The sequence below is a fragment of the Microcebus murinus genome, chromosome 13 (genome assembly GCF_040939455.1).
Source record: "Microcebus murinus isolate Inina chromosome 13, M.murinus_Inina_mat1.0, whole genome shotgun sequence".
NCBI lineage: Eukaryota > Metazoa > Chordata > Mammalia > Primates > Cheirogaleidae > Microcebus > Microcebus murinus.
In genome coordinates, this window is record NC_134116.1 from 83716836 (window position 1) to 83744722 (window position 27887).

The 27887-nt window shown below is 60.5% G+C and overlaps 2 protein-coding genes across 2 annotated transcripts; both read left to right on the forward strand.

The window, feature by feature from the left end:
• The first annotated feature begins 1464 nt into the window (after positions 1-1464).
• F7 (coagulation factor VII) lies at positions 1465-10170 on the forward strand. Its single transcript, XM_076009603.1, has 8 exons — positions 1465-1559; positions 3384-3544; positions 5547-5571; positions 5646-5759; positions 7168-7308; positions 8245-8354; positions 8895-9018; positions 9461-10170. Exons 1-8 carry the CDS (start codon positions 1505-1507, stop codon positions 10054-10056), a joined length of 1326 nt encoding a protein of 441 aa, XP_075865718.1. The 5' UTR covers positions 1465-1504; the 3' UTR covers positions 10057-10170.
• An 893-nt stretch (positions 10171-11063) lies between these two features.
• Positions 11064-26567, forward strand: F10 (coagulation factor X). The gene is made up of 8 exons (XM_012765559.3): positions 11064-11233; positions 13237-13397; positions 17250-17274; positions 18119-18232; positions 19763-19894; positions 21944-22155; positions 24420-24537; positions 25948-26567. The coding sequence occupies exons 1-8, from the start codon at positions 11164-11166 to the stop codon at positions 26547-26549; spliced, it is 1434 nt and encodes a 477-aa protein (XP_012621013.2). The 5' UTR covers positions 11064-11163; the 3' UTR covers positions 26550-26567.
• Positions 26568-27887: the final 1320 nt, after the last annotated feature.

A 27887-nucleotide genomic window follows, 5' to 3' on the forward strand; every position in this document is an offset into this window, starting at 1 on the left:
ACTGAGTCACACTCAGCGTCACAACCTTTCACCCCCCAAAGCGACCAGCGAAGGTTGCTGTGTCCCTGGCACTGGAAGTCAGCCCATGGGTGGCTCAGCGAGGCAGATGGACAGGTGCGTGGACCGGCAGAGGCCACCACAGGCAGAGGCAGTGACCGTCCCCTTCCCTGGGGTCAGGGCGGAAGGTGCCTGGGCCCGTCCAAGGGGGCTTGGGTGAGGGGAGCCTGCTGGCCTCCCTGAGGAAGGCGGAGGGTGGGGCGGCGGCCCCGACGCCCGCCCCGCTGTGTGGGCAGGGCCAGCTCCAGGCGCAGTGCTGAGTGCCCATGGGACAGACGTGGACAAGCCCAAGCAGGTAGGGCCCCTTTAGGGGAGTGGGGCCTAGGTGGAGCTGTCACACCTGTGTCCTCGCAGACCCTGTGCTGGGACTCTGGCCTCGGCTGCTGGCCGGCCGGAGGGACAGGCAGAGAACTGGCTTCTGCCATTGCTGCCACCCTCGGGGACAGGAGCCACACGCAGGGGAGATGCAGCCCCCAGCCCGTGGGACTCGGGGGCTTGGCATGTGTTTCCTGAAGTCCCCAGGTTTTCTGCTGCCCGGGAGGGGGTGAGGACCTCTGACGTGGAGCCTTACAGAGGAAGGACACCCCAAAACCAGCCAGGCCTCCACCCTCGAGTGGGGGGGTTACCACGACGCCCCCTCACCCTGTGGCTGTGCTGGCAGAGGGGACCACCCTGGAGCTGGACACGTCCCGGACCAGGCAGCCACTCTAAGCTGTTTGTGTTTGGTTTTTGCTGGGTACACTTGTAGACACACTTGAAAGTCTGGAAACACCTCAAGAGTCGCGAGGTCTCTCTGGGACAGGTGTTGTCAAAAGGCAGGCAGGGGCTTCAGCGGCACTTGCAGGAGGGAAAACACTTCTTGGGGGGCCCCCACCAAGCGCCCCCATGGATGCCCCAAAAGATGGAGGGGTTGCTCCTTCCCTCTCTGCAGCTGCCAAAGGGGCGGGTCGGCCGGTCCAGGTGAGGCCTGGCTCCTGCGGGAACTGCCAGCAGCGTCCCTGTCCCATACTGGGCACTTACCCCGGAGGGCCCAGCCCAGGAGGCGTGGCGCCCAGTGGGTGAGCCCAGCGTTCTGGTTCTAGCACAGAAAGTCCCTCGTCCTGGGAAACCCTGGGCGGTGGGTCAGTCACCCTCGCCATGGCTGGGCCCGGGAGCCCGTGGGACGGGGACAGGCCAGGCTGCCCTCCTGACGTCCAGTTTCTCACCTGGACTTTAAGTCATCCCCACTCGGGGTCTGTGTCCGGGTTCTGGACCGAGACTGTGCTGGCGTCCCCGCAGGGACCCAGAGAGCCGCGGGTCCCCGTGGTGCTCGGCTCTCCCGCCTGGAGCTTGGAGGCAGCACCAAGCGCACAGCCCCCTCTGGTGTTTGGGACGCTGTCCCTCCCCTCCCCCTCGCCCTTTGCCCGCCAGCCCTGCTGGAATGTCAACAGGCCGCTGAGACCTCGCCATGGCCCGAGGGCTGCTCTGCGCTCTGCTCGGGCTCCAGGGCTGTCTGGCTGCAGGTACGCCCGCCCGGGAACTCCCTGTACGCCGGGGCGGGAGGGCGGCCGGGATCCCACCAGCCAGGCCGGGGCCTCCCCAGACCTGCCTGTTCCGGGCACCCCTGCCAGGAGCGTTTGCGGGTGGCCTAGCCTGAGCTGAGGAGGCCCCTTCCTCCTGGAGACCGGCATCTAGGCGGCCGGCAAAAGAACTTTCTGGAGCGGGTGGTGCTTTCCGGGCTCCTGCGAGGACCGGCTGGTGGCTCCGGGCTCAGGGCCAGCGTGTTGGGGACGGGACGTGGATGGGGGCTGCAGGCTAGGTCACCAGCGCTCTGTCACCAGCCGCCAACCCTGCTGCGCACAGGGGGTGCCGAGGCCTCAGGGGAGAGAGCCTGGGCAGGCGCTGTGTGTGCGGGGAGCTTTCGCGGACGCGGCTCTGTGGTTGCCCCTGTCCCTGTCCACCCAGTTGACTGCCTGGGAATGTGGACACGTGGAAATGTGATGTAGAGACAGACGTGGCCCTCTCGGCCCCACGGCCCAGCGCACCTCCCTCCTCGCTCCCTGCCCTCCAGTTCAGCAGCTGCCTGCACCCTTCTAGCCCTGTGCGCTCCCCGCCCTCCTGCTGCCCGGCCCCGCGGGCGGGTCCAGCCTCGAGTGGGCGGCATCCTCCAGCAAGGCCCCAGCTCCTCCTCCTTGGACGGCCTCCTCCGCCTCCCCAGTGCCCACCTGGCACCCTGTCACTCTTGTCCTCGCTGCACCCGTGGCGTCCCCTCCCTCCAGCTGGTCCTACCCTCCCACCCGCCTTCTCCACACCCCTCTTGCCCCGGGAGGGCTCAGCGGGCTTCCCACTGAATTTCACTTCTGCATAACTTTAACAACATAAACATCCTGGTCTCCACTCCACCCCTGGTCTCCACTCCACCCTCCACACAGTCCCATGGCTATCAGGGGGCCCAAAGAATGACAGTGGCGCTACCCTGGGTGTCCTCGGGTGAATCTGAAGCCCCCCACGACCTTGTGTTTCTCATAAGCAAAGCGCGGGCCCCATCGCTGCAAGCGGTGGCCAGGCTGCCGTGAGCGGCTGGGAGGGCGCTGGGGAGGTCCCCACTCAGGGGCCGGGGGAGAGCGGCGAGTCTTGAGCTAATGGGGCCATGCGGCACAGGTGGGCAGCCAGGACTGCCAAGAACTTGCGTGCAGGGACGAGGACGCGTGGGTGCCGTGGGGCCTGGGGGCAGGGCAGGGGCCGTGCCGCCCACCAGGAACCCAGGGAGGGGCAGGGCTGGCCGCCAGGGACGTGGCAGCGTCACAGATGAGGGATTAGGGTTCCACACGGGGCTGTGACGTGCCAAGGCAATACCTCCGTATTGCTCACAAGCACCTGCTGTGTGCCCAGAAGGGACAGTGCAGCAGATACTGTGGCCTCAACTTCGTCTCCACGGGCTGGGCCACACCACAGTTGCCGGCAGCCTGGGAGCTGCCAGTGGTGGCTTCTGACCAGCACGGTGTTGTCAGTGGCTCCTCCTGGCCGAGGGTCTGCACGCGCCTCCGACGTGCCCTTAGAATAAATCCCTGGAAGTGACGTGGCCAGGTGGAACAGGACGCGAGTGTTAGACTGCAGTCTGCAGAGCACACTGCCACGTGCCACGCCGAGGGCTGTGCCACGCCGCCCGTCCCCACCTGCCCACGGAGAGCACCGAATTCAGCCAGTCTGCGGGCGCCCCGCCTCTCTGTGGCCCTCGGCCCCCGGCAGGCGGGAGCCCTCTGAGGCCACCACTGAGCCGGGGGAGCCCAGGCCTCCAGCGTCCCGGCACGGCGGGTCACGCGTGTTCCGTGGGGTTTGCTTCCCAGTCTTCATCACCCAGGAGGAGGCCCACGGCGTCCTGCGCCGGCAGAGGAGAGCCAACGCGTTCTGGGAGGAGCTGCGGCCCGGCTCCCTGGAGCGCGAGTGCAAGGAGGAGCAGTGCTCCTTCGAGGAGGCCCGCGAGATCTTCCGGGACATGGAGCGGACGGTGAGTCCACTTGCGGGGCCCGCGCCGCCCACGTGCCCCCGTGCGCACGGCTGCAGGGAGGGACCAGGCGGTGTCTGGGGTCCCGCCAGGGGTCCGTGTCTCTCCTGCTTAGAGGACAGGCTGGTCGCCCCTCCCCCAGGATGACTTCACTCCCCTGGGCGACGCCCCTCCCCCGCCCCGTTCCAGGGACGTCATCCACCAGCCACGCCGGTTTTGTGTGTCCCTCGACTTCCCCAGGAAGGCCCCCGAGTCCCTGAGGGTGCAGGGCAGCCCCAGTGGCGCAGCGGCAGGGTGGCACAGACGTGGGGGGAGCCCCCGTGGTCCCCCGCCCCACCGAGGACGTGGGCCTGTGCATGGGGCTGTTTTCACTTCTGGCTTCAAGTTCCGAATTTCTGCATTTGGGCATCTTTGACATGTTCCTTTGCCTCAAAACATTTCCCTTTGAATGTTTTCACCAGAAGAGTGGGCCAGGGTGTGACAGGGACACAGACCTGGGGGCGGGAGGTTCCAGCGGCTCGTCATGGGCCATCTCTGGAACTGCCGCCGAGCCAGGTCAGAGCCGCTGGGACAAGCTGCAGCCGTCCCCTCCAACCCGGGCTCCTTGTCCACGCTGGTCCCGAGCTTTTCTACCGCCACCCTGGACTCATGTCACCTTTCACACCCTCAGACACCTCACTCCCACACAGGACACCTCACACCCTCCAGGAAGTCCGGCTATTTGGGACAGGCACTGACACGTCCTTTTCCAGGCCAACCGAGGGTGGTCGTAGCCTACGGTTTTACGCCACTTGGCTTTCAGTGCATTGTCAGCATTTCTCCTCTGGCACGTTCTCACAGCAGCCCTGTGGGTTACCACTTCGGCACGGCCCTCACCGGCCACCACACCTCGCCCACAGCCGGCACTCACGGTCCGCACGGTAGTCTGTGCTGTGCATTCACGATGGATCCGTTTTGCTCTTCTGTGATGAGGAAAGATTTAAAGCACTGAAAGCTTGCTTGTTTTACTTTACAGGCAGCTTTACTTGTCATGTCAATCAGAATAGGTAACATATGCATATGTGTTTTCATTATGTTATTTTTAAATGTTCACAATTTTATTTTGATAAATGAAAAATTAGAAAAGTCAAGTTTTGTTATTAACACTAAAGTCGACGCTCGGCTGTGCGCGTTCACCTGTGGCTGTCGACTGTAGTCGATGCTACCAAAGTGGTTAAATTCAATTGGCCAAAGCTGCTTCAGGAGTCAATTTTATTTTTTTGTTTTTTTTTTTTTTTTTGAGACAGAGTCTCACTTTGTTGCCCAGGCTAGAGTGAGTGCCGTGGCGTCAGCCTAGCTCACAGCAACCTCAAACTCCTGGGCTCAAGCGATCCTCCTGCCTCAGCCTCCCGAGTAGCTGGGACTCAGGCATGCGCCACCATGCCCGGCTAATTTTCTCTATATATATTAGTTGGCCAATTAATTTCTTTCTATTTATAGTAGAGACGGGGTCTCACTCTTTCTCAGGCTGGTTTTGAACTCCTATCCTCGAGCGATCCGCCTGCCTCGGCCTCCCAGAGTGCCAGGATTACAGGCGTGAGCCACCGCGCCCGGCCAGGAATCAATTTTATCAACGGGCCCCTTGCACTTTGCGGAAAGCCTTCCCATCTCCTGCTGCCCCTGTCCTGGGGACAGTGTGGGTGGCGGGTGCCCGTCAGAGGACAGGATGGAGGCTCAGAGCATCTGTGTCTGCCCCAGCTTCCCAGCTCGGAGCTGGGGTTGTCGGGGCTGAAACTCGGATGCTCTGACTTGGGAGAGGGAAATACGTGGCCTCTGGTGGCTCTAGGTGCCCTGGAGCCGGGAGAGGGCAGGAAAAACGCCTCCCTGGAGATGAACCCACCTCATCTCCACAGCAAAATCGGGATTCCCGAGCCCGTCCCGAAGGGCCCGGCAAGCGCCCACCCGGCCCCTCCGAGCCCTCAGCCCGGTCGGGTGGCTCACGCCGCTTCCTCTCTCCTTCCCGCAGAAGCAGTTCTGGATTTCCTACAAGGGTGAGTCGCTGAGCCCGCTTCGGTCCTGCCGGCCAGGCCCCTCCTCAGCTCACTAACGCCGGCCCGCTCTGCAGACGGGGACCAGTGCGCCTCAAACCCATGCCAGAACGGGGGCTCCTGCGAGGACCAGCTCCAGTCCTACGTCTGCTTCTGCCTCCCCGACTTCGAGGGCCGGAACTGCGAGACGAGTGAGGCTCCGCTCCCCGTCCCCTAGCTTGCAGAGGCCCCGGGCTGCGTGGCCGGTAGGACCCCAGAATTCTAATTCTCAGACTTGGTGGCCCCCTGGGCTCCAGCCCTGGGAAGCTCTGACCGGCCTGGAGGGGGCCCGGGCAAGCCTGTGTGTCACTGCCAGGTGAGGCTTCTCTACCTGCCATTAGAAAGGTAGGGGAGATTTTTTCACCTTCCAAATAATCCAGTTCAACGTGGGGGGCCGCCAGCCTCCCCAGGCTCCGGATTCACCAGAAGGACTCACCGAAGCGGTGCTGTCACAGTTAGCTACAGCAGAGACGCAGCTAACAGCTGCACAGGGGCCAGGCACAAGCTGCCGGGTGTCCCCAGCCCAGTGGAGTCACGCGGACAGTCCCCAGTCGTCCCAGGACAACATGTGAGGAGACGTACAAAGTGCCGCCCACCTGGAAAGCTCCCCTGTCAGCTAGACCCCGCGGCAGGGCCCAAGGCCCAGCTGAGCCGACAGGCCCCTCAGGCAGGACCTCCCCAGGGCTTGGAGGTCACCTCCCAGGGGCGGAGGGCAAAGGCCACTCTCTTTTTGGGGGAGGTTAACCCTTTCCTGTCCAGGTGCACGTCCTCACACAGAATTAGATGTTCTGGGCCACGGCCACCGTCTTCTCTAAGCATAAGAGGACCCAGAAAGAGTAGAGGGAAACTGAGGCAAGAGACTCCCTGCTGCTCAGCCTTTGATGCAGCACAGCCCTGGCCGTGCACGTCCCAGGACGAGCCCCCCGCGGGGCCCTGTGCTCACTCCTGCAGAGCCAGCTCCCACCCCCGTCAAGCCAGGTCAGACTGAAGGTCCCTCATCTCCTGCCCGAGCTGGGGGGGCTTGGGGACCAGTGTCGTCTCTGCGGCCCTCACAGGCCAGCGTCCCCAACCCAGCAGGACACTTTCACTGTCGCCAAGGGGCGTCCACGGCTTCCCAGGGCCGACCTCAGCCTTCTGGCAGCTGCTTGCAGGAGGGAGCGTCTTGGGGGCCCCCACCTGCCAACCTGGCGTCCCCCAGACGCCGTCTCGGCGGCCCTGTCCCCCACCGGCCAGGCTGCTCCCCCAGCTCGGGCCCCGCCCTCCAGGCCAGTCCGCAGAGCAGGTGGTGCCCAGTCCCGCAGCCCACAGCTGAGCGCCCCCCCAGGACAGCCCCTCTCAGGCCATCCCCATCCCAGGTGGTGCCCAGCCCCTCTCAGGCCGTCCCCGTCCCAGGTGGTGCCCAGCCTCTCTCAGGCTGTCACTGTCCCGGGTGGCGCCCAGCCCCTCTCAGGCCGTCCCCGTCCCAAGTGGTGCCCAGTCCCGCAGCCCACAGTTGAGCGCCGACGCCCCCCTCCCCCGCCGTGGACGGCCCCTCTCAGGCCGTCCCCTTCCCGTCCCCAGACAAGAAGGACAAACTGATCTGCGCAAACGAGAACGGTGGCTGCCAGCAGTACTGCCGCGACCACGCGGGGGCCACGCGCTCCTGCTGGTGCCACGAGGGGTACTCGCTGCAAGCGGATGGCGTGTCCTGCGCACCCACAGGTGACGGGCACGGGGGGGGGGGCTAAGTGCTGCGTCACATGCCGGACGCTTTGTCCGACTGCAGATGATCCCCCTGGCTGACAGGTGGGGGGTGCCTGGATCCACTGAACACCTGCCACTGTCGGGGTGGGGGTAGGGGCGGAGAGGCGGCCTCCACCCGGGAGCAGCCCAGAGCCACCATGACGGGGATGGGCACCGTGGGGTGGCTTCCTGGGTGGCCCTGGACCCCCTGCCTGTTCCAGACGGGCCCGGGGAGCTCTCACCTTCGTCCCACGTGTGGGGCGCCTACCGGGGCTCATGAACTCACTTTGACACCCCCAGAGTCTGTGCCAGCTGCTGCACAATTCTAGATTCTGGAAGTTTTGAAGGCACGCCCTCTCAGGAAAACGGAACTTTCCTCCAAACCAGCCTCAGGCTAGTGGGGCTGCGATTCCAAAGGCTGGGACACCCCAACCGCACTGTGTCTCTTCAGGGGTAGATGGGCCTGGCCACGCCCAAAAAGCCTGAAGTCCAGCCTGCCACCTGTACAGGGGTTCTTTTCTAGCCCAGGGACTCGAAAGACCAAAGTCAGCGTGGGATCAAAACAACACACTGGTTTTCAGTGTGGGTTCCTCTGTAGACAGAGGGACATCTGTAGCATCACTCACCTTCCTCTGTAGCATCACTCACCTTCCAGGAAATTCAAGCAAAATACCTTCTCCACCTGGAGAAGTTAGCAGAGCTTGGTACCCAGGTGCAACCACACCTGCTCCCCACCCAGCCGGCCCCTGCAGTCTCCTCCACTGGCAGCTCCCACTTGGCCTCCCCCAGCCCGCCCTACCCACCACAGCGCCTGGCCCCACGGCCCCCAGCTCTTAGGGTGCAGGTGGTTCTGAGCCTCCACCCACTGGCACCTTCGTCCCTCGCAAACCTTCCGTCTTGCTGACTTTTGTGCAGTTGAATACCCGTGTGGAAAAATACCTATTCTGGAAAGAAGAAACACCAGCATGCCCGAAGGCCGAATTGTGGGGGGCAAGGTGTGCCCCAAAGGGGAGTGTCCGTGGCAGGTAAGGCTTCCCTGGCCCAAGGGTTTTCCAGCCCCGGCTTCCCCTCTCTGAGCAGTGAGGAGCCTCATGCAAGAGAACTAATGACAGGGCTCAGAGTGGAAGCCGCAGGCTGGCCCCCGTTGCCCCCGTCAGTCCACCCCTCGCTCCCAGCTCCGCGACCCCCTTGCTTCTGGCGGGGGAAAGGAAGAGGAAGAGACAGCGATGTTTGTTGAGCATCTGCTCAGTGCAAAGAGCCATGCTGGTGCTCAACAGAGTCAATTCATGTCATCCTGTTTGGGGTAACTCTTTGGGGCAGGGTCTTTGCTGATCTTTGCAAAATCAGGTGCACTGGGTCAAGGTCACCTGTCTACCTGGGAGGTGCACGGTGGAACCTGACACTGACAGGCCCACTGTCAGGACGGTGCCCAGAGAACAGCTCCGCCAGGCCTGGGGAGTGGCACCCCCGAGCCAGGGTGCACAGCTGTGCCCAGGAGGGACCTGGATTCCAGAGGCAGCGGTGCCATGCCAGCAGCCCCTCAGTGCTCCTGTGCCCCTGCCCAGGCCCTGCTGGCAGTGAATGGCGTTCTGCTGTGCGGGGGCACCCTGGTGGACCCCAGCTGGGTGGTGTCCGCAGCCCACTGCTTTGACAGAGTCAAGAGCGGGAAGAACTTGACGGTGGTGTTGGGTAGGTGCCGTCCTGTCTCAGGACCTGAGAGCGCGCCCAGCGGGAATGTCCCAGGAGTGGGGGCACGGGCTGGCCACTGCCAAGGTCCGAGACCAGGGACGCCTCCCGAAAGGGGAGTGGGCAGACCCGTTGCAGCCCCAGCCCTCACAGCCTCTTTCCCACTCCCTGATAAAGGTGAAAAGACCCGGGGCACACACCCTGCCTCACCACTCACGGGGCAAGACAAGGACCCCAGGAGGCTCAGGCCCGGGCTGGGAGGAACCGTGGAGAATTGGGGGCACCCTCTCCCCTCGTGCCCAGGGTGCCACCCCTTCCTCCTGGCCCCCAACACCCAGTTCCAGATTCAGCTGGTTCCCAGCGGCTCAGGGAGCCGCAGGCTGCGGGCGGGCCTGTTGGGAGCCCCGGGCGAGCACGCGGCTGAGCGGCCTCCCACCCCACCCAGGCGAGCACGACCTCAGCCAGGAGGACGGCGACGAGCAGCCCCGGCGCGTGGCGCAGATCATCCTGCCGGCCGCCTACAGCCCCAGCTCCCAGAACCACGACGTGGCCCTGCTGCGCTTGCGCACGCCGGCCCGCCTGGGCGCGCACGTGGCGCCGCTGTGCCTGCCCGAGCCCGCCTTCGCGGCGGGCGCGCTGGCCGCCGTGCGCTTCTCCACCGTGAGCGGCTGGGGCCGGCTGCTGGAGCGCGGCGCCACGGCGCGCGAGCTCATGGCCGTGGACGTGCCGCGGCTCATGACGCAGGACTGCGAGCGGCAGTCGCGGCAAGGGCCGGGCTCGCGGCGGGTCACCGAGAACATGTTCTGCGCCGGCTACGCGGACGGCAGCAAGGACGCCTGCAAAGGCGACAGCGGGGGCCCGCATGCCACGTGCTACCGCGGCACCTGGTACCTGACGGGCGTGGTCAGCTGGGGTGAGGGCTGCGCGGCCGCCGGCCACTTCGGGGTGTACACCCGGGTGTCGCGCTACGCCGACTGGCTGCGCCGGCTCATGCGCTCGGAGCCAAGCCCGGGCTTCCTGCTGCGCGTCCCGTTCCCCTAGTGCGCCCTGAGATGCGCCGGCCCCAGGTGGCTGTGGGGGAGGGGACACAGACAGAGAGGGAGCGACAGCTGCGAGGCCTGGCGCACTGTTTGTAAATAAAGTCTATGGAGCACACCTGTTTGTTTGCTTACTGTCCCTCCCTCCTCCCTCCCTCCTCCCCCTGCCTCCTGCCCCACCTCAGCCCCGCCCCCCTGGACTTGGAAGAGCTCAGAAATCACCTTTCCTGGGTTAAGCCTTGCACATTCCAGGCCGCGCTAGTCCCCACTAACCAGCCTGCCTGCACGGAGCCGGGCGCACGGCCAGGGGACATGGAGCCCCACGCGGGCATCCGGGTCCAGGGGTGAGCATGGGGGCTGGGAGACATCGCCCACCAGCCCCTGAGCCCCTCTCAGCCTCGGCCAATCCGCCCTGTTCTCAGCAGGCCAGGAGGGGGCTTCTGGCAGAGCCCCTCCATCCAGGCAGTGGGGAGGTTGCTCCTCCCAGAAATATGTGTGGGCGCCAGGTGAGCACAGAAAGGTCGCCAGAACCTCTGCCTCCTGAGCCCCTGGGTCTGCAGGTGGGCGGGGCAGGTGCAAGGCCTGCATGCTGGGGTCCCCCAGTGACCCAGACTACCGTGTCCTGGCACCCCCGATGGCACCCGGAGAGCAGTGTGAGTGGAGGGACAGGTCTGTACCCAGGAAGAGCGAATCACAAACCCCACACCCCCCACTGCGGCCCTGGGCTCAGGCTTCACTGCTCACGGAACCTGTTTTCTGTCCTGGAAGCGTGATGGGAAATGACACCTCTGTCGTGTGGTAAGGACTCAGAGTTAGATGTAAACATCTGAAAACTACAAAATAAACATAAAATGGTGTTTTTGTTCTCTCTTAGGACAAAAGTTCCCATCCGGCAGCAGGCCCCGCCGTCACCCAGCCCTGCCTGGGGAAGGTGGGGCCGGGTGACCACACGCCCCTGGTCACAGTGGTCACCGCCCCTCCTGGCCAGCAGGCCCGGCCCCAGTCCGGAGGCTGGGTAAGCAGCAGGACAGCAAGCCACCCTGAGCCCAGGGGAGTGGACTTTGCCCGGGAGCCTGTCACGGTGGGACAGGGACGCTGACTCGGCCACGCCATGGCGCGCCCGCTGTGCCTGGTCCTGCTCGGCGCCTCCCTGGCTGCCCTCCTGCGGCCTGGGGACAGCGGTGAGTGGAGGTGGCCCGGGAGCAGGGACGGGCGGGCAGCGGAGGGGAGGCACGGGGGTGCCCCGGCCCTGCCAAGTCTGGCCTCGGGTGGCTGGGCTTGCACTTCCCATCCCAGGGTGTAGCGAGGCCAGCTGTGGCTTTGTGGGGGTGACAGTCATCCGATGAGTAGATCAGAGGTCACAAAGAGACAAAAACGCAGGGACAGGGACAGAGAGGGAGAAGGAGAGGGAGTGAGAACAGAGAGTGACAGAGAGAGGGAGACAGAAGAGAGGGCGATAAGGAGAGACAGAGAGGGAGACAGAGATTAGGAGAGACAGAAAGAGGGAGACAGAGATAAGGAGAGACAGAGAGGGAGACAGAGATAAGGAGAGACAGACAGACAGGGAGACAGAGGAGGGGTGTGGAGGTGCCAGGCAGTAGGGAGAGGTCCCCCCTCGACTGCCAGAGCCGGGCACAGCAGAGGCACATCCAGCCAGGCAGGGGCTGGGAGAGGCCACCACCCTCAGCTGGCCCCATCTGGAGGGGCTGCAGACAGGTGGGGCGCCAGGCCACCCAGGCCCCTGGGCCTGTCCAAAAGAGGAGGCACAGAGCGGGGAGAAGCCAGGCAAGGCTGGGAGACGGCAGAGGAGGGGCAGGCGCCTTGGCAGGTGCACAGGAGTCAGGGACCCAGGGCTGGTTTGTGTCCTGCAGAAAGTGGAGCACAGGGGACCCTGGTGTGCAAGAAGGGAGAGCAGTGAGGGAGAGACAGCTAGAGAGACCCTCGTGGGCAGAGGAGGAAGAGACCCAAGTAGGAGAGGGAAGAAGAGAGACCTCGGAGTGGGGCAGGGGGAAAGACCCTCATAGGGAGGGGGAGACCCAAGTAGGTCAGGGGAGGGGGAGACCCGAGAGAGGCCGACTCGACCCTCAGAACCCACACTGACCTGAGGGCCCCTCTGCTAGCCGACACCTTCTGCCTCCCGGGGTCCCCTCCTTCGTGAACCCCACAGGAAGCTCTAGCTCCAGTCAAACCCACATAAGCCATCTTCTCAGGCCCCTCACCCTTAGCCTCTTCCCCTTCCAGCCCCTGTCCCACCCCCGCCACACAACAGGGGCCACGCAGTGGGATTCTCCCCGCTGCCCAGCAGCACCTGCCGTCCAGGCCGGGCTCCTGCCCCGACCACGCCCCACCAGGCCACGCCTTCCCTGACAGGCCACGCCTTCCCGACAGGCCACGCCCCTGTCCCAGGCCAGTGGAAAAAAGTACAGAGAGGACAGATGGCAAAGAAAGAACTCGAGGGCCTCCCATGTCACAGTAAGAAGAGGAAGAGGAGTGGGCGAGTGAGGGGCAGAGGCAGAGGGATGCCACAGACACACACACCTTACGAGGGACACAGAGATTCCCGATCCAGAGCTTTTTAAACAGGAGATTATGACTCATTTGTGAGTGTTTTTTTTTTTAATAAAATAGAGTAGAATCATATAGAAAATTTTATAGTAAGAACTATTTTTCACAAAATAATAGTAAGTACTATTTCTTGAAACTCGTTTTGATTTTGTGTGTGTGTGTCCCAGGACTTGTTATAATTTGCATTTTTCATGGCTCATGATCAAAACAGCTCCACGACTCGCCACTAAACCAAGAGCGGAGGCCTTGAAGGGTGGGTGGGGCAGGGTGGGGGGCACATGGGGGGGCGGGGCACAGATGGAGGGCTGGGAGGTCAGCAGTGACCACGGAGCAGTCAGACAGAAGGGCTCAGGGCAGAGGGCTGGGGCGGTCAGCTGGAGCTAGGGTGGGTGCAGGGGCTGCTATGTGTCCCCTCAACCAGAGCAGGTGCCTGAGGCTGCACCTGGCAAGGAGTTGGAGGGAGTTGGGCACACACACACACACACACACACACACACAGCTCCCTCAGGGCCTGAGGAGTGTTTGCCCCCTGTGATGGGCCCCAGCAGGATACTGCAGTTGGGCAGAGCAGGTTACAGCCTGAGGGGCTTTCAGCATTCTGTCCGTCCCTGTCTTCCAGTGTTTATTGACCGGGAACGTGCCAGCAATGTCCTGGCGAGGGTCAGGAGGGCAAATTCGTTTCTAGAAGAGGTGAAGAAAGGGAACCTTGAAAGAGAGTGTTGGGAAGAGACATGCTCATACGAAGAGGCTCGAGAGGTCTTCGAGGACACCGACAAGACGGTAAGGGCTGGGAGACGGGGTGCCAGGCCCACACGGGGATGGGGACGGGCTTGCTCAAGGGCCCTGGCTGTCCCCGCCAGCCCCGGGCACCCAGCCATCCCCCCGGGGTGTCCGCAAGGAGGGGAGCAGGCTGCGGGGCCGTCCGGCAAGGAGAGTGGGTGGAAGGGCTTGAGGAGTCAGAATGGTCTCCTTACTCGCCTCCGAGAGGCTTTTCCAAGTTCTTGGTGATCATGGGGTAAAGAATTTCAGGATGCACCATGTAAGCCAAGCAGGCGACACCATTTATCAACAGCAAAAGTGCACTCTCAGGAGACAGAGCTGGGAAGAGCAGAGGAGAGGAATTGCGTTCAGATCTTTTGTAGTTTTACTAATTGAGGGGAGGAATATTCAAGACCAAAAAGGGTTGGCTTTTACTAAGAATCTGGGTAGTAATTTCTAGAATTGGCCTCCCTCCCATTTTCATATGTTATTTGGTTGTCTGGGAATGGTCATGCTCACTGTAAGGGCGGGACATCTTAAACCACAATGTGAAAGATATCATCATTAGTCCAAGTTCAGGTAAGGTGCAGAGAGGGCTGACAGTCCCATCGAAGCCGGTTCTTGCCTGTGGTGTGAGCACCCCGGTTACCTCTGCCTGGGGGGGAGGTGACTTTAACACCTGCACCCATCCGCAAGCCCGCGTGCCGTGCCTGCCCCGACAGCGCCGCCCTCCTGCCTGCGCGCACGCACTGTGGCCTCCCCACTCCCCAAACCTCACTCCAGCACTCCCCACTTCACACTCCCCATCACTCACCTCTCACCCCGCACTCCCATCTCTCGCCCTCATTCCCGCCTCCCCACGCCCTGCTGCTCTCTCGGACCTCAGCAAGGGCCCTGGGGCCCAGACACGGGAGGGGAAGGGTGCTCCCAAATCAGGCGGAGGTCAGTAGAACTCCACGTGTCAAGTCTACTTAAAGTGCGAAACAAAACGCTGTGCCAAGAAACAGAAGTACACACAGCAGGGGCTGGCGCCTCCCAGGGAGCGGCCGGCTGGGTCCCCCACCTGGGCTGCACAGGTGCACGCTGGACGCCTCGGCCCCGCCGCGACGCCAGGGGGCGCAATGGAGCGGACGGTGAATCCAGGACTGCGCCTGCGCAGCCCGAAAGCCCGGGGGCTCCCCCGGAAGAGGCGGGGCTTCCTCCCGGCCGGGGCGGGGCCGGCTCTGAGGAGACGGTGTGTGGCCTTTGGGCCCGGCCGGACGTCGAGGTCATGGAGGGAGACCGCAGGCGCCGCCGCCTCGTGGGCGTCTCGCCGCTCTCCTCCCGGGACCACCTGCGGACGGCACCTTGCGGGTCCCACCGGGAGAGCTCTGGGAAGCCGCCCTCGTGACCTGAGGACCAGGGTCAGGCTGCAGGTCGTGGCCAAGTCAAGCCGCCATAAACCGGAAGAATTCATTCATGTCGAATAAGCACTTCAGGGCGACGGAACCGAAGTTCAGGAAAAGTGGGAACGCCAGGAAGGGCGGGCGGAACAGCATTCCCAGGGAATCCCGGGCTGTCTCCCGGCTCATCCTCACCGTTCCCCAGAGACAGGGAAACGCGGTGTCGTTGGACATGCTCGGACTTGACCCTGAGTGACTTTCTGAGGAAGAAATTTGTCATCTGCTCTAAGATCGTTGCATAAGTTTTTTGGATGAGTTGGGACTTTTAGACATTAAAACTCCCAGGATGAGGCCGGGCGCTGTGGCTCACGCCTGTAATCCTAGCTCTTGGGAGGCCGAGGCTGGCGGATTGCTCAAGGTCAGGAGTTCAAAACCAGCCTGAGCAAGAGCGAGACCCCGTCTCTACTATAAATAGAAAGAAATTAATTGGCCAACTGATATATATATAAAAAATTAGCCGGGCATGGTGGTGCATGCCTGTAGTCCCAGCTACTCGGGAGGCTGAGGCAGAAGGATCACTCGAGCCCAGGAGTTTGAGGTTGCTGTGAGCTAGGCTGACGCCACGGCACTCACTCTAGCCTGGACAACAAAGCGAAACTCTGTCTCAAAAAAAAAAAAAAAAAAAAACTCCCAGGATGATCTGGGTGCAGCGGCTCATGCGTGTAATCCCAGCACTTTGGGAGGCTGAGGCAGGAGGATGGCTTGAGGCCTCCTGCTGTGCGCCTGGTTCCTAACAGGCCACGCACTGGTACTGGGCCTCCGCCCAGGGGTTGGGGATGGCAGCATTACAGAAATGCAAATCAGAACCTCCGTGAGAACTACATGTTTATGGCATAAAAACATGGACAGATAGCAAGTGCTGGTTACGATATGGAGCAGGCAGAACTTGGATGCGCTGCTTGTGGGAATGCAAAATGGTGCCCTCACTTTGAAAAACAATTTGACAGTTTCTTATATATAAAGTTCCCACATGACTCAGCAGCCCCGTTTCCTGGGTATTTGCCATAGAGAAATGAAAACTCGTTTTCACATAAAAGCCTGTATGTAAATGTTTGTGGCATCTCTATTCCTCATCACCAAAAGCTGGAAGTCAGAGAAATGTCCTTGGTAGGGTGCAGCCACGCACTGGAATACTCGGCAATAACCAGGAATGAACCGTTGACACGATAACTAGGGTGGATTTCAACTGCATCGTGCTGAATGAATGACGCTAGTTCCACAGGTCATATAGTGTGTGGTTTCGTTTATACAACATTCTCCAACAGCCGTTACTGTCGTGATGAGGAGCAGACCGCGGAGGGCGGAGTCTGCCAGCCATGGGCAGGTTGGGCGGATAGTGTGGGAGAGCGTTTGGGGGAATGGAACTGTTCTGTGTCTGGATTGTGGTAGTGCTTACAGAAGTCTATTAATGTGTTGAAATTCATAGAACTCTACACCAAAAAGTTGATTTTGCTGTGGGCTCATTTTTTAAACAGAAGATTAGAAGGACAATGTATTTGTTTCCTAGTACTGCCATGACAAAGTGCCACCAATCAGGTGGCTGTGTTATTATAATTACACAGTTCAGTCTTTCACAGCTTTGGAGACAAGTCCAAAGTCAAGGTGCCGGGCAGTGTGGGTTGGTTCTGTAGGTTCTGAGAGAGGCTGTCCAGGCGTCTCTCCTGGCCTCGGTGTCCCCCAGTAATCCTTGGCATTCCTGGTGTTGTAGATGCCTCACTCCAGTCTCTGCTGTCAGGTTCCTACAGCCTTCTTTCCCGTGGCTCTGTGTGGGCCCTTCTGATTCTGACACGGGAGTTCTCGTTGATTAGGGCCACGCCCATCCAGTGTGATCTTATCTGTGGACCCTGACCATTACATTTGCATAGACCCCATTTCCAATTAAAGTTACATTCTGAGGTTCCAGGAGGCCCTGAGCTGGGGTGGGTGCTATTCAACCAACTACAGACAGTAAAAAAAAGTAAGACTGTGAATATTTTTTCGTATAATACAGGCTTTTGATAGCCACCTGCTTTAAGCTAATTAGCAATTAATATTTTTCCAACTAACACAATGATTATTGACAAGCAAGCAATCATTTCAGGAGTTTTTAGCTTAAGTATGTTAACTAAAGACCATTCATTGATCAGCAAGAGTGCAGCAAGCAGAGCAAACCATTCCTGGTACAGTCCGTTTCAAGGGGATTTACTTGAAAATAAATTTTCAATATTCAACAAAGATGGTGAATTTAAGATGTTTAAAGCCATGTCTTCACAGATGCAGAAGATCTGAATAACTTTCCCCTTCAGACTGAGTAGTTCTAGAACAATTCATTCCTAAAAGTGACCTCTGCTGGGGAGAATATCCCACTCAGTTTGGACTACTGGGTCATGGTTGTTTTTGGTGTAAGATATCTCTGTTTTTCCCTAACATATTTTTAACTTTTTTCTTTTAGAATGAATTCTGGAACAAATACAAAGGTGAGATTTCTTTCTGTTTTAAGTAGGGGGGGGCATTCATCAGGATATTTGAATTTTGAAAGTGCTTCCTGGATTTCCTTTCTGCTCCTGTTTTAATCTTATTCATTTAAGACTTTTCTCCTCAGGGTGTTTCCATAACAGTTACTGTAAAATAGTTTGTATTGTGATTTTATACTAATTCTAGTTTTGTTATTACTTAAATACAGATGTAAATCAGTTCATCCTCATTGGAGCATACCAAATTCCGTGGACATTTTTTAAAAAAATACAAGTGTGTTAGGTAGAAGCAAAAAGTAGAGTCCAAGAAAGATTGGATACCCCACAAAGCTACCACCGGGACTTAATGCTTATGGTGTCTGAAACGGTGTCAGTCACTACTACCTGGTAATAGTATCCAACTCTCTCAAAAAGACCATGGGACCCGTCTCTAAACCAGATCATACGGGTCCGCCAGGAAACGAGAAGTCCCGTGTGGGTGCTGGGCAGTAGTCTTTGCATTCTTGTTTTGCCCCCAGATCACTGGAAAGACAAACACCAACATCCTCTCCTGTCAAGGGCTGGCCTGTCCTCTGTCCTTCCAGCTGCTACCCTGTGGTCACTGGCCCAGGGCCCCTCGCAGGCTGTTGACATGCTGTCAGAGAAAGCAGAGAGCCTGGCCAGTGACCCACATAGATAAGGCATTGCCCACACATGGCACAAGACGGGACAGAGTGAAGGCCGATGGGAGGAACTACTCACAGGGAGGGAGACAGGAAGCAGTTTCAGGTTACCTGAAAAGCGTGCACCCAGGTAACAGGCGGCTGGAGATAGCATGCAGACTGTGGTTCCAAACCTTCTCTTGCAGACGGTGACCAGTGTGAGAGCAACCCCTGCCAGAACCAGGGCCTGTGCATGGACGGGCTGGGCGAGTACACCTGCACCTGCCAGGAGGGCTTTGAAGGCAAAAACTGTGAACTGTGTAGGTGCCCGCGCAGCGCGCCTTCCGGAAGGGCGGGTGGTGGGGAAGGGGAGACACTGAATCGCCCGAGGAAGCAGTCTGAGCTGTTTCTGCCTCTGTTACCCTGTGGCGCATGCTCTCCTCGGTTTGGGGCCACGATGACAGAGACACACAGTCACCCTCTGTCCCTCGAGAGGGAGCAGAACACTCATGAAGGGTGTGACCCGTTAATGTTTAAATGAGAACTGGGGCAGAAGGTTTTGCTGTTCGTGTTCCCGAGACCCTGCCCTGGGATTCTAATCCACGGCCTGGTGTTTCCATCCGTCCCCGCAGACGTCAGTGAGAAACAGAGATCGTACATTGATGAAACTTCATGCATTTAATTAATTCTACGTGAAAAACTCACCAAGAGGCTGGGGGCAGTGGCTCACGCCTGTAATCCCAGCACTCTGGGAGGCCGAGGTGGGCAGATCCCTCAAGGTCAGAAGTTGGAAACCAGCCTGAGCAAGAGCGAGACCCCATCTCTACTAAAAATAGAAAGAAATTAATTGGCCAACTAAAATATATATAAAAAATTAGCTGAGCATGGTGACATGTTCCTGTAGTCCCAGCTACTCTGGAGGCTGAGGCAGGAAGATCGCTCTAGCCCAGGAGTTTGAGGTTGCTGTGAGCTAGGCTGACGCCACAGCACTCTAGCCCGGGTGACAGAGTGAGACTCTGTCTCAAAAAAAACCAAACCAAAACAAAAACTCACCAAGAGTTTTCTCTAATATCTCTAATACTGATTTTTAATGCAAAATTTAGGCTGCTATTAGATCAGTTTTGCCTAAGGAGAAAGATGTGCATTTCTTTTTAAATTACTTAATTTATAATCTTTCGGCCGAGTTCTCAGATTGGATTACTTTTGAACTTTTCCTGATAGGAGTATCAACTGTGTGTATTCCGTGAGAAGCCCAGAGCTGCCTCTCCGGCACCCTGTCTGGCTAACTCGTGAGACGTGACACAGAGCAGACTCCCAGGGCTGTCATGGAAGTTTTCCAAAATTCCATCAGTGTTGGTCTTTGCACTGTAACTCTTTTCCAAATGCAGAGGTGTAGGTGAGCAGCTGTAGGTGTAGGTGAGGTGTAAGTGTAGGTGAGTTGCCATGGCCACGCATCGGCGTTGTGAGTTTGGAGCTGCACCAGAAGCAGGCTGGTGGCCGGCACTGCTGGCTGTGGGGGACGCACCCAGCCAGCCTGGAGGTGCAGTGGGCAGGTCTGGCCTTGGACCCCGGCCAGCCTTACTCAGCCACTTGCTGGCACCCACTGTTGTCCTCACAGCCGGCCTGCACGGAGCAGGTCCCCAGTTGCACCCCAGTCTCCAGCACCCCACGGGCTGGTGCTGTCTGCGCCCCTCCAGCTGCCTCGCTCGCATCTGCCGTGAGGCTCAGCCTCCGCTCTAGCCCGTGGCTGCCGTGCGGCTGAGCAGGGCATGGACGGGGCTGGCACCCCTGGCCAGCTGCAGCCTCAGTTCCCCCTGCCTGTCCTGAAGGCCGACCTGCGTCTCTTACAGTCACGCGGAAGCTCTGCAGCCTGGACAACGGGGACTGCGACCAGTTCTGCCGCGAGGAGCAGAACGCGGTGGTGTGCTCCTGTGCCGGCGGGTACACCCTGGGCGACGACGGCAAGTCCTGCATCTCCACAGGTAGGCGGCTCAGCAGAGCCCTCACGGGGTGCCCCCGGCCACAGAGGCCAGACCGCGGAGCGCGCAGGCCAGTGCCACAGGCGGGGACGTCCGCACGCTCCGGGCGGGCCTTGCAGGTGGTGGTGCCAGGAGGAGGACAGCCCTGGCGCTCTGCACACGAGGTCTGGAAACACACCCAGTATCTCTCCTAGTCAGATGTGCTGCTTAACCTCCGTTTGCCTGTCTGAAAATGGGCCAACGCTGTCACCAACTCCTTGGGTGACGGGACACTTCGAGGACCCTGACGCTGCCCAATGGCGGGTGGGTGACCACCCACGCACGGCCGCCCAGGCGTCCCAGGGCCACCAGGAGGGCGGGGGCCTGCAGCCAGGAGCCGTGGCAGGCCCTGGGCACTGGGCGGGGTGTGGACAGAGCCGGACCTCCTCCTCTGGCCCCAGTGTTAACCGGATTTATTCTTTCTTTCACTTGGTGAGTCTGGACAACAGACTCCTGGAGGGCAGTGACCACGGGACCGGCGGGGAGACGGCCTCCCTGCCACAGACGCCGTGAAAAGTGCCTAAATCAGGCCCAGGGCGCGCACAGGCTGGTTTCTGGGGCCAGTCCCTTCGCGTCCCTTACTCGCTCTTCAGAGCCCCTGGGGACCGGCCGGCTTCAGCGTCCAGTGTGGTTTCCTGCCAGGCAGCTGCAGTGACTGTCCCACCCAGTCACTCCTGAGTGGTTGTCACTGCTCCCCTCACATTCTTGTGGTTGAAAACAACCTGTCTCAATAGATACACCAAACGATCAAGAAAAACGTTCCAAGTACGTCCTTGAAGTATTGCTTTAATTCCGTAACCTGAAATCCCTCAGCCAGGAGAGGCGACGTGGCCCCGTCGACGGCGACGTCTGTGCTTGACCTGGTTTAAAAGTACTTTACCTGAAGTCGTTTCTCAACATGCATGCTAGTGTTTCTCATTTCCAGAATAATCAGGAATCAATTTAAAATCAAGTGTGATGTCTGAAATACAATCAGGTAAACCACTTCCTGGTGCGAGAAGGTCTGTCCTGACCCGTGGACGAGCTCACACAGTCCCACAGCTGGCGGTGACGAGTATCGGCACAGACCCGGCTCCCTGCAGGCGGAGGGCCTGGTCTCCAGCCGATAGCTCACGAGTCTCCGCCAAGGCCGCGACACAACGTACGTGGGCACAGCAGATGGAAACCAGGTTGCCGCCGGACGCAGGGGCTCACGCCTGTAATCCTAGCACTCTGGGAGGCCGAGGCAGGAAGATGACTCAAGGTCAGGAGTTTGAAACCAGCCTAAGCAAGAGCAAGACCCCGTCTCTACTAAAAAATTAGAAAGAAATTAATTGGCCAACTAAAAATACATAGAAAAAATTAGCCGGGCATGGTGGCGCATGCCTGTAGTCCCAGCTACTCAGGAGGCTGAGGCAGGAGGATCGCTTGAGCCCAGGAGTGTGAGGTTGCTGTGAGCGAGGCTGACGCCACGGCACTCTAGCCTGGGCAACAGAGTGAGACTCTGTCTCAAAAAAAAAAAAAAAAGAAAAAAGAAAAGAAAACCAGGTCGCACTTACCTGGTCTCGGCACGCACCACAGAGAGGCCGCCAAGCCCTGTCCTCCTCTCTCCTCTCCCACCTCCACCTTCCCGAGCTGCCGCAGCACAGAAAGGCAACGTCTCTTACAGGAGCTGTCCTCTGAGACGGCGCCACACAGGCCTACGTCACACGGCCCCTTGGCCCTCAGTTGTTTGCTCGATGTTGTCCCTTCTGCTGGAAACTTTTTTCTTCAACATTTTATTAGAGAAACTTTTCAGACATACAGCAGCGCACTGCAGACGCTGTGTGCGCCCGCCACACGCCAGCCTTCCGGTGGGGCCTGAGGTTCACGGTCATCGTTCAAGGTGCAGCTGATGCGCACAGATGACCTCCTCCACCTGCAGGCCCAGCCCCTGCCCAGACGTGGAGCGAGGCCTGGGACATGCCTCCCCGGGTGCGTGTGGGCTGCATGGGGCTCCTGGCTGTGCTGAGCCCGCCACCCCCTCTGTTTCAGAGCCCTTCCCCTGCGGGAAGCTCACGCTGGGGCGCAGGAAGAGGGCGGCGGCCCAGGACATGCTGGAGTCGTACGAGCTGGGCGACCTGGAGCCCACCGAGAACCCCCTGGACCTGCTTGACCTCAACCAGACGTACCCCGAAGAGGACGGCAGTGATGTTGTCCGCATCGTGGGCGGCCGGGACTGCAAGGAAGGGGAGTGTCCCTGGCAGGTGAGTACTGCGGTTCCCCCCCTCCCTGGAATCTGCTGGGAGGCAGCTCTGGGCCCCCAGGGCACGGATGGCGAGGAGGCGCAGGCCTGCTCTGCAAACAGGGTTGGGATGGGAGGTCGCACCACAGCGCACCTGTCCCCTCCTCCACATGGCCCCGGTGTCGAAGCAGCCCAAGGCAAGGAAGGGGCTGGGGCGCCGCCGTACCCCCCTCGCCCGGCGCCAGGCCCGTCTTGCTGTGCGTCGAGAGCCCGGGAACGTGCCGTTCCGTGAGGGACAGAAGAGAAGGGACTGGCACAGCCCCCGCCCTGGAGCGTTCTAGAACCTCGCTCTCCCCAGAAGGAAACAGGGCTGAGACCAGGTCGGCGTCCACTGCGGCAGCTGCCAGCCGCCAGGCCCGCCTGTGCCCCGTCTCCCTGGAGGCAGAAGAGTCACTGTCCTCGTTTCACTCCCAACGTGGTCGTTTCTTTTACCCAACCACGCGGGTCCTGAGAGGCCGACGGAGCCTTCGAGAGGCACACCTGTTTGCTCTCAGAGGCGAACGTCTCGGACGTTGCCAGACGCAGCAGAGACACACACCGGACTCTCGGTTAGACTTGAATTTTGCAGAACCGAGTAATTTTCCTGAAAATCGTCCCAAGTATCACATGAGACACACTCACACAGACAATGGTGTGCTGTTCGTCCCATTCGAGTCTAACGGGGCGTCTTGTGTTTTGTCGGGCAGTCCTCGCGTGGGCTGGGGCTGTCTCCAGAGCCACCTCGGCCCCCGCACTCAGAGCTCCCAGAGCCGACACCTTGCAGGAGCGGCCTCTGCGGCCACCACCCACGAGCTCCGGCCCAGGTGGGCGTCTGTGAGGAAGCAGCGCAGCCACGTGGATCCGTGGTCCGCTGGGCGCGTCTGCCGAGACTCTGCTGCCTATCAGCCCTGAGCTGCGTGTGGTGTGCACAGGACACGAAGCCACAAAGCCGCCTCTGTGGCGCGTAGACTCTGAACCTGGCAAGGAGCTGGGACCCAGAGAGAGCACGGTGCCCCGCAGTGCTGTGCGCGTGGGGTCAGGGGTGTGGTGTCCCCAGGATGGGCCCCCAGGACAAGCTGCCGAGGGCCTGGAGCCCCAGGAGAGGTTTAGCCGGGGACGGTCCCCATGACGTCTGCCGGAGCTGTGGTTCCTGTTCTACCTGCTTCGGGTCTTGGTGAGTGGCCGCATCCCTGTCTTGGGCATCCACGTCTCAGGAAGATGGACCCTCCCTCGCGTGTCACTCTCGTGGGATGACGCGTTGGTAAATCATGCACATAATTATAAATGCGGAAAAGGCAAAGCTGTACTGCTTCCTAATCACGGATGTCTCTAGGAATGCTCTTAGGTATCTGTGGTTCCACCAACCCACGCACACGCCAGCCAATGCCTGTCACCTAGAGCTGCGGTCCCCACCCCTGGCCAAGGAAGCACGGGTCTGTGGCCTGTTAGGGCTGCAGAGCTCCGTGCCCCCCACCCCGGTCTGTGGAAAAATTGTCTTCCAGGAAAGCGATCCCTGGTGCCAAAATGGTTGGGGACCGCTGGCTCAGAGGATGGAAACCCCCTGGAGAGGAAAGCCCAAGCGCTGGGTTGCAGGCCTGCGTGCCGCGCTCTAGGACAGCATGTGGCGTGTCTCACTCTCCCCTCAGGCCCGGCCCGGGCACGTCCCTGCTGTGGGAGGAGCCATAGGGGCTCCAGGACAGCACCTTGGAGGACAGAGGCTGGAGTTGTGCCCTGCTCCAGGCCCAGGGGGTCACAACCGCCTAGGCGGCTATTTCCCCAGAGACTGGCATCAGCATGCAGACAACAGAGGTTTTTATCACAGCGAACATTTTTCCCAAAACACTCGAAACCATTTTCTGTGTGTAATTAGAGAGTGCTGTGACGGATTGGGAAGAACCGAAAATGAGTCCCTGTCGAAGCCAGCTTGTGGTCTGGGGGGAGGCAGGCAGCAGGAGAACCCGCGGGTGGCGGAGGCCTGGCGCGGAGGAGGCCCTCGGTCAAGGGCTGCCAAGTGTCGGCTGCTCCGAAAGGGTGGAGGCCCAGAGGGGGCGGGTCAGGCTGGGCCCCAGGAGGTCGGCCAGAGGCCTGGGAGTGGCGGGGGGCCTCAAGGGTGGGCCCATGCGCTGGGCCTTGCCTGTGACCTGCAGAGCTGGGCAGCCCGCGGTGTCGGCAGGCGGGACACGGGGCTGCAGCGGGGCAGGCGGCAGAGGCCTGGCTGAGGACACACGTCCCCGTGTCCCGCCACAGGCCCTGCTCGTCAACGAGGAGAACGAAGGGTTCTGCGGAGGCACCATCCTGAGTGAGTTCTTCGTCCTCACGGCGGCCCACTGCCTGCACCAAGCCAAGAGGTTCACCGTGCGGGTGGGTGAGTGACGCCCGGCTGCTGAGAGAGCCCTGGGGCGGGCGGGGACACCAGCGCCAAGCAGAGCTCTCGATGGGGCTGGCTCACACAGGAAGAGGAGGAGGAAGCAAGCCGGTCGGAGGGCGGCTGCTCTGGGTGGACTTCCCAGCGTGCTCCCCTGCAGACCCCCAGCACTCTCTGAGCACCCCGTGCGCTGCCCCCCGTGTTTCCCGGTGGGGTCCTTTTGTCCGCGTCTACCTTTCTCTTCTGGACTTTGGAACTGTTCGAGGGCAATCCAGTGCAAGCCACAAATGCCAGTCACGGTGCAACTTCAGATATTTTGTAACACTGAATTCCTATTATACGTTTTAAAATACAGAAAATCAGGTGAAGGCTGGGCCCAGTGGCTCACGCCTGTAATCCCAGTGCTCTGAGGGGCGGGCGCAGGAGGATCCTTGAGCCCGGGAGTTGGAGGCTGCAGTGAGCTGTGATCTCACCCCTGCGCCTCAGCCCGGGCCCCAGGGGAGACCCTGCCTCTAAAGAACAAAACAAAACAAAACAGGCCAGGTGAGGTCAATTTCAGTGATACATCTCCTCTCACCTAATCTATCCAGAACATCATCATTTCACTGTGTGACACGAAACGCATCAGGAAGCACTTCCGCATTCCTCTCTCTAGTCCGAGTCTGGAGTTGCTCCTCCTGGCGCCTTTCGGGTGCTCAGCTGCCGTGGGCGGGGGCGGCCCCCGAGGACGCACAGGCCTGGCCGGCCAGGCTGGTCTCGCGGAACACTAGGCGGTCCTGCACACGTGCCGCACTAGGACGCGTGTGCTGACAGCACACGTGTGCTGACAGCGTGGAGGGGGCGTATCCGCAGACCCAAGCGCACGCAGAGCTGACCCAGGTGTCCCCGGGCCATGAGACTGAGGGACGTTTTTTTTTGTTTTTTTTTTTGAGACAGAGTCTCACTTTGTTGTCCAGGCTAGAGTGAGTGCCGTGGTGTCAGCCTAGCTCACAGCAACCTCAAACTCCTGGGCTCGAGTGATCCTTCTGCCTCAGCCTCCCGAGTAGCTGGGACTACAGGCATGTGCCACTATGCCCGGCTAATTTTTTATATATATATATCAGTTGGCCAATTAATTTCTTTCTGTTTATAGTAGAGACGGGGTCTCGCTCTTGCTCAGGCTGGTTTTGAACTCCTGACCTTGAGCAATCCGCCCGCCTCGGCCTCCCAAGAGCTAGGATTACAGGCGTGAGCCACAGCGCCCGGCCTGAGGGACGTTTTTATCTGCTGCTTTGCTCTTTCCTATATTTTTCCAATTTCCAAAAGTGGCCATACGCCGTTTTTTATTAGAAAAAAAATAATGACTTCCTTTACAAAGTCCCTGACGTGCGTGTGCAGAGCCCCCAGCTGAGCCCCCTCTCGCCGCTGCAGGGGACCGGAACACGGAGGAGGAGGAGGGCAACGAGGCGGCCCACGAGGTGGAGGTGGTCGTGAAGCACAACAAGTTCGTGAAGGAGACCTACGACTACGACATCGCCGTGCTGCGGCTGAAGACGCCCATCGCCTTCCGCAGGAACGTGGCCCCCGCCTGCCTGCCCGAGAAGGACTGGGCCGAGTCCACGCTGATGACGCAGAAGACGGGCATCGTGAGCGGCTTCGGGCGCACGCACGAGCTGGGCAGGCCGTCCTCCACGCTCAAGATGCTGGAGGTGCCCTACGTGGACCGCAACACCTGCAAGCTGTCCAGCGGCTTCACCATCACCCAGAACATGTTCTGCGCCGGCTACGACGCCCGGCCCGAGGACGCCTGCCAGGGGGACAGCGGGGGCCCCCACGTCACCCGCTTCAAGGACACCTACTTCGTGACGGGCATCGTCAGCTGGGGGGAGGGGTGCGCCAGGAAGGGCAAGTATGGCGTCTACACCAAGGTCCCCACCTTCCTCAAGTGGATCAGCAGGTCCATGAAGACGCAGGGGGCGCCCCGGCCCACGGCCACCGCCCTGCCCCCCAGGTCCACTCGGCCCCCCCATTAAAGATCCCGGCAGGCGTCAGCTCTGTGTTCCTGCTGCTGCCCTGAGTGGGAGCTCCCGGGGTCCCCAGTGGAGTGTCTCGAGCTGAGTGTCCCTCGGGACGCCGGCTCTGCCTCTCTGTAGCCAGGCTGGGGAGTGGCCCCAGGGAGCTTGTTCTCTGGGAGGGCAGCGTGGCTGCAGGGGGGACGCCCTGCCCTGCGAAGGCCACCCCTGTCCCACCCGCCTCCTCTGGTCCCCACCAGCCGTGCCAGCACCCAAGAGCAGGTGTCCCAGGTTCCTGCCACACACAGGAGCAGGACGGGCCTCCCCTGCGCGGGCACGGCCGCCCCAGAGCACTGCCCCCGGGCCTGGGTCTCCCCAGTGTGTCTGGGGAACGTCCTCATCCGAGCAGACATCTTTCCTTGGCCTAAACAACTGGGTGCTCTCCGGGCTCACCCCCACATTGGGCTTGCTTGGCCAGGGTGCTCGGACTGCATCCCCATGGCGAGTGACTGCGTGGGCTGGCCACAGCGACTCCCAGCACAGCGGGTGTCAGCCCCGGCTGCACATAGGGGCTCCCAGGCTGCAGACCCCCTGCGTGCATGGCCTAGGCATGGAGAGCTGTCTCCGGAAGCTTCCAGAGCTCCCCAGGGGGCTGCACCGTGCAGGTGGCTGGAGGAGTGTGGGCTTCTCCCTCCTCTCCTCACGCCAGGGGCCACGTTCCCGCCGGCCACAAGTCGGCCCTGTCCCCAGGTCCCTAGGCCTGAGTGAAGTAGCCATGACAACTAAATGGACTTTGAGCGAGCGGAAAAGGTTACCTCAGACAGGCCTCCCACGCGTTCCAACGTCCCTTTGCATTTTTCGTACCGTCCCTAAGCAAAGTTTAAAAGTTCTAGTACAAAAATGCCACGAACAGGACAGAGCTTTTGTAAACAGGAGCTATCGCAAAGGTAGGAAAAATCAATGGGAAAAAGTGCCCAGTTTCCGAGAAAGGGTCTGAGGTGAGCGGGAGGGTGTTTGGAAACAGAGTCCGGAGGAGCCGCTGCGCCCGGTCGGGCAGGGCTTCCTGGGCAGGCGCGGTCTGCGGGTCCCCTCGGGGCCCCAGAGCCCATCCCAGCCGACGCCGGTGTCTAGAGCGGGAGTCGATGGGTCCAGGGGATGCGCCTCCCCAGGCCTCTGCCCCAGCGTCCCTGCTGTGTGAGCACGGCCCCTGCTGTGCGCGCCTTGGTGGCAGGCAGGAAACTGAGGCCTGAGGAGAGAGGGACAGGGGAGGCCACCGCCAGGACCAGGCACTGCAGGCAGCGAGGGGCGCTGAGGAGGCCGCTGGGGCTGAGGGCACAGCTCCACGGCTCCGTGAGGGTC

Bases quoted from the DNA above. Each gene is read 5' to 3' on its own strand.
- F7 (XM_076009603.1), top strand. From the start codon at position 1,505: ATGGCCCGAGGGCTGCTCTGCGCTCTGCTCGGGCTCCAGGGCTGTCTG. The intron at 3,545-5,546 runs GTGAGTCCACTT...TCCTTCCCGCAG, and splicing joins TCCGGGACATGGAGCGGACG to AAGCAGTTCTGGATTTCCTA. The intron at 9,019-9,460 runs GTAGGTGCCGTC...CACCCCACCCAG, and splicing joins GAACTTGACGGTGGTGTTGG to GCGAGCACGACCTCAGCCAG.
- F10 (XM_012765559.3), top strand. From the start codon at position 11,164: ATGGCGCGCCCGCTGTGCCTGGTCCTGCTCGGCGCCTCCCTGGCTGCC. The intron at 17,275-18,118 runs GTGAGATTTCTT...CTTCTCTTGCAG, and splicing joins ATTCTGGAACAAATACAAAG to ACGGTGACCAGTGTGAGAGC. The intron at 24,538-25,947 runs GTGAGTGACGCC...TCGCCGCTGCAG, and splicing joins GAGGTTCACCGTGCGGGTGG to GGGACCGGAACACGGAGGAG.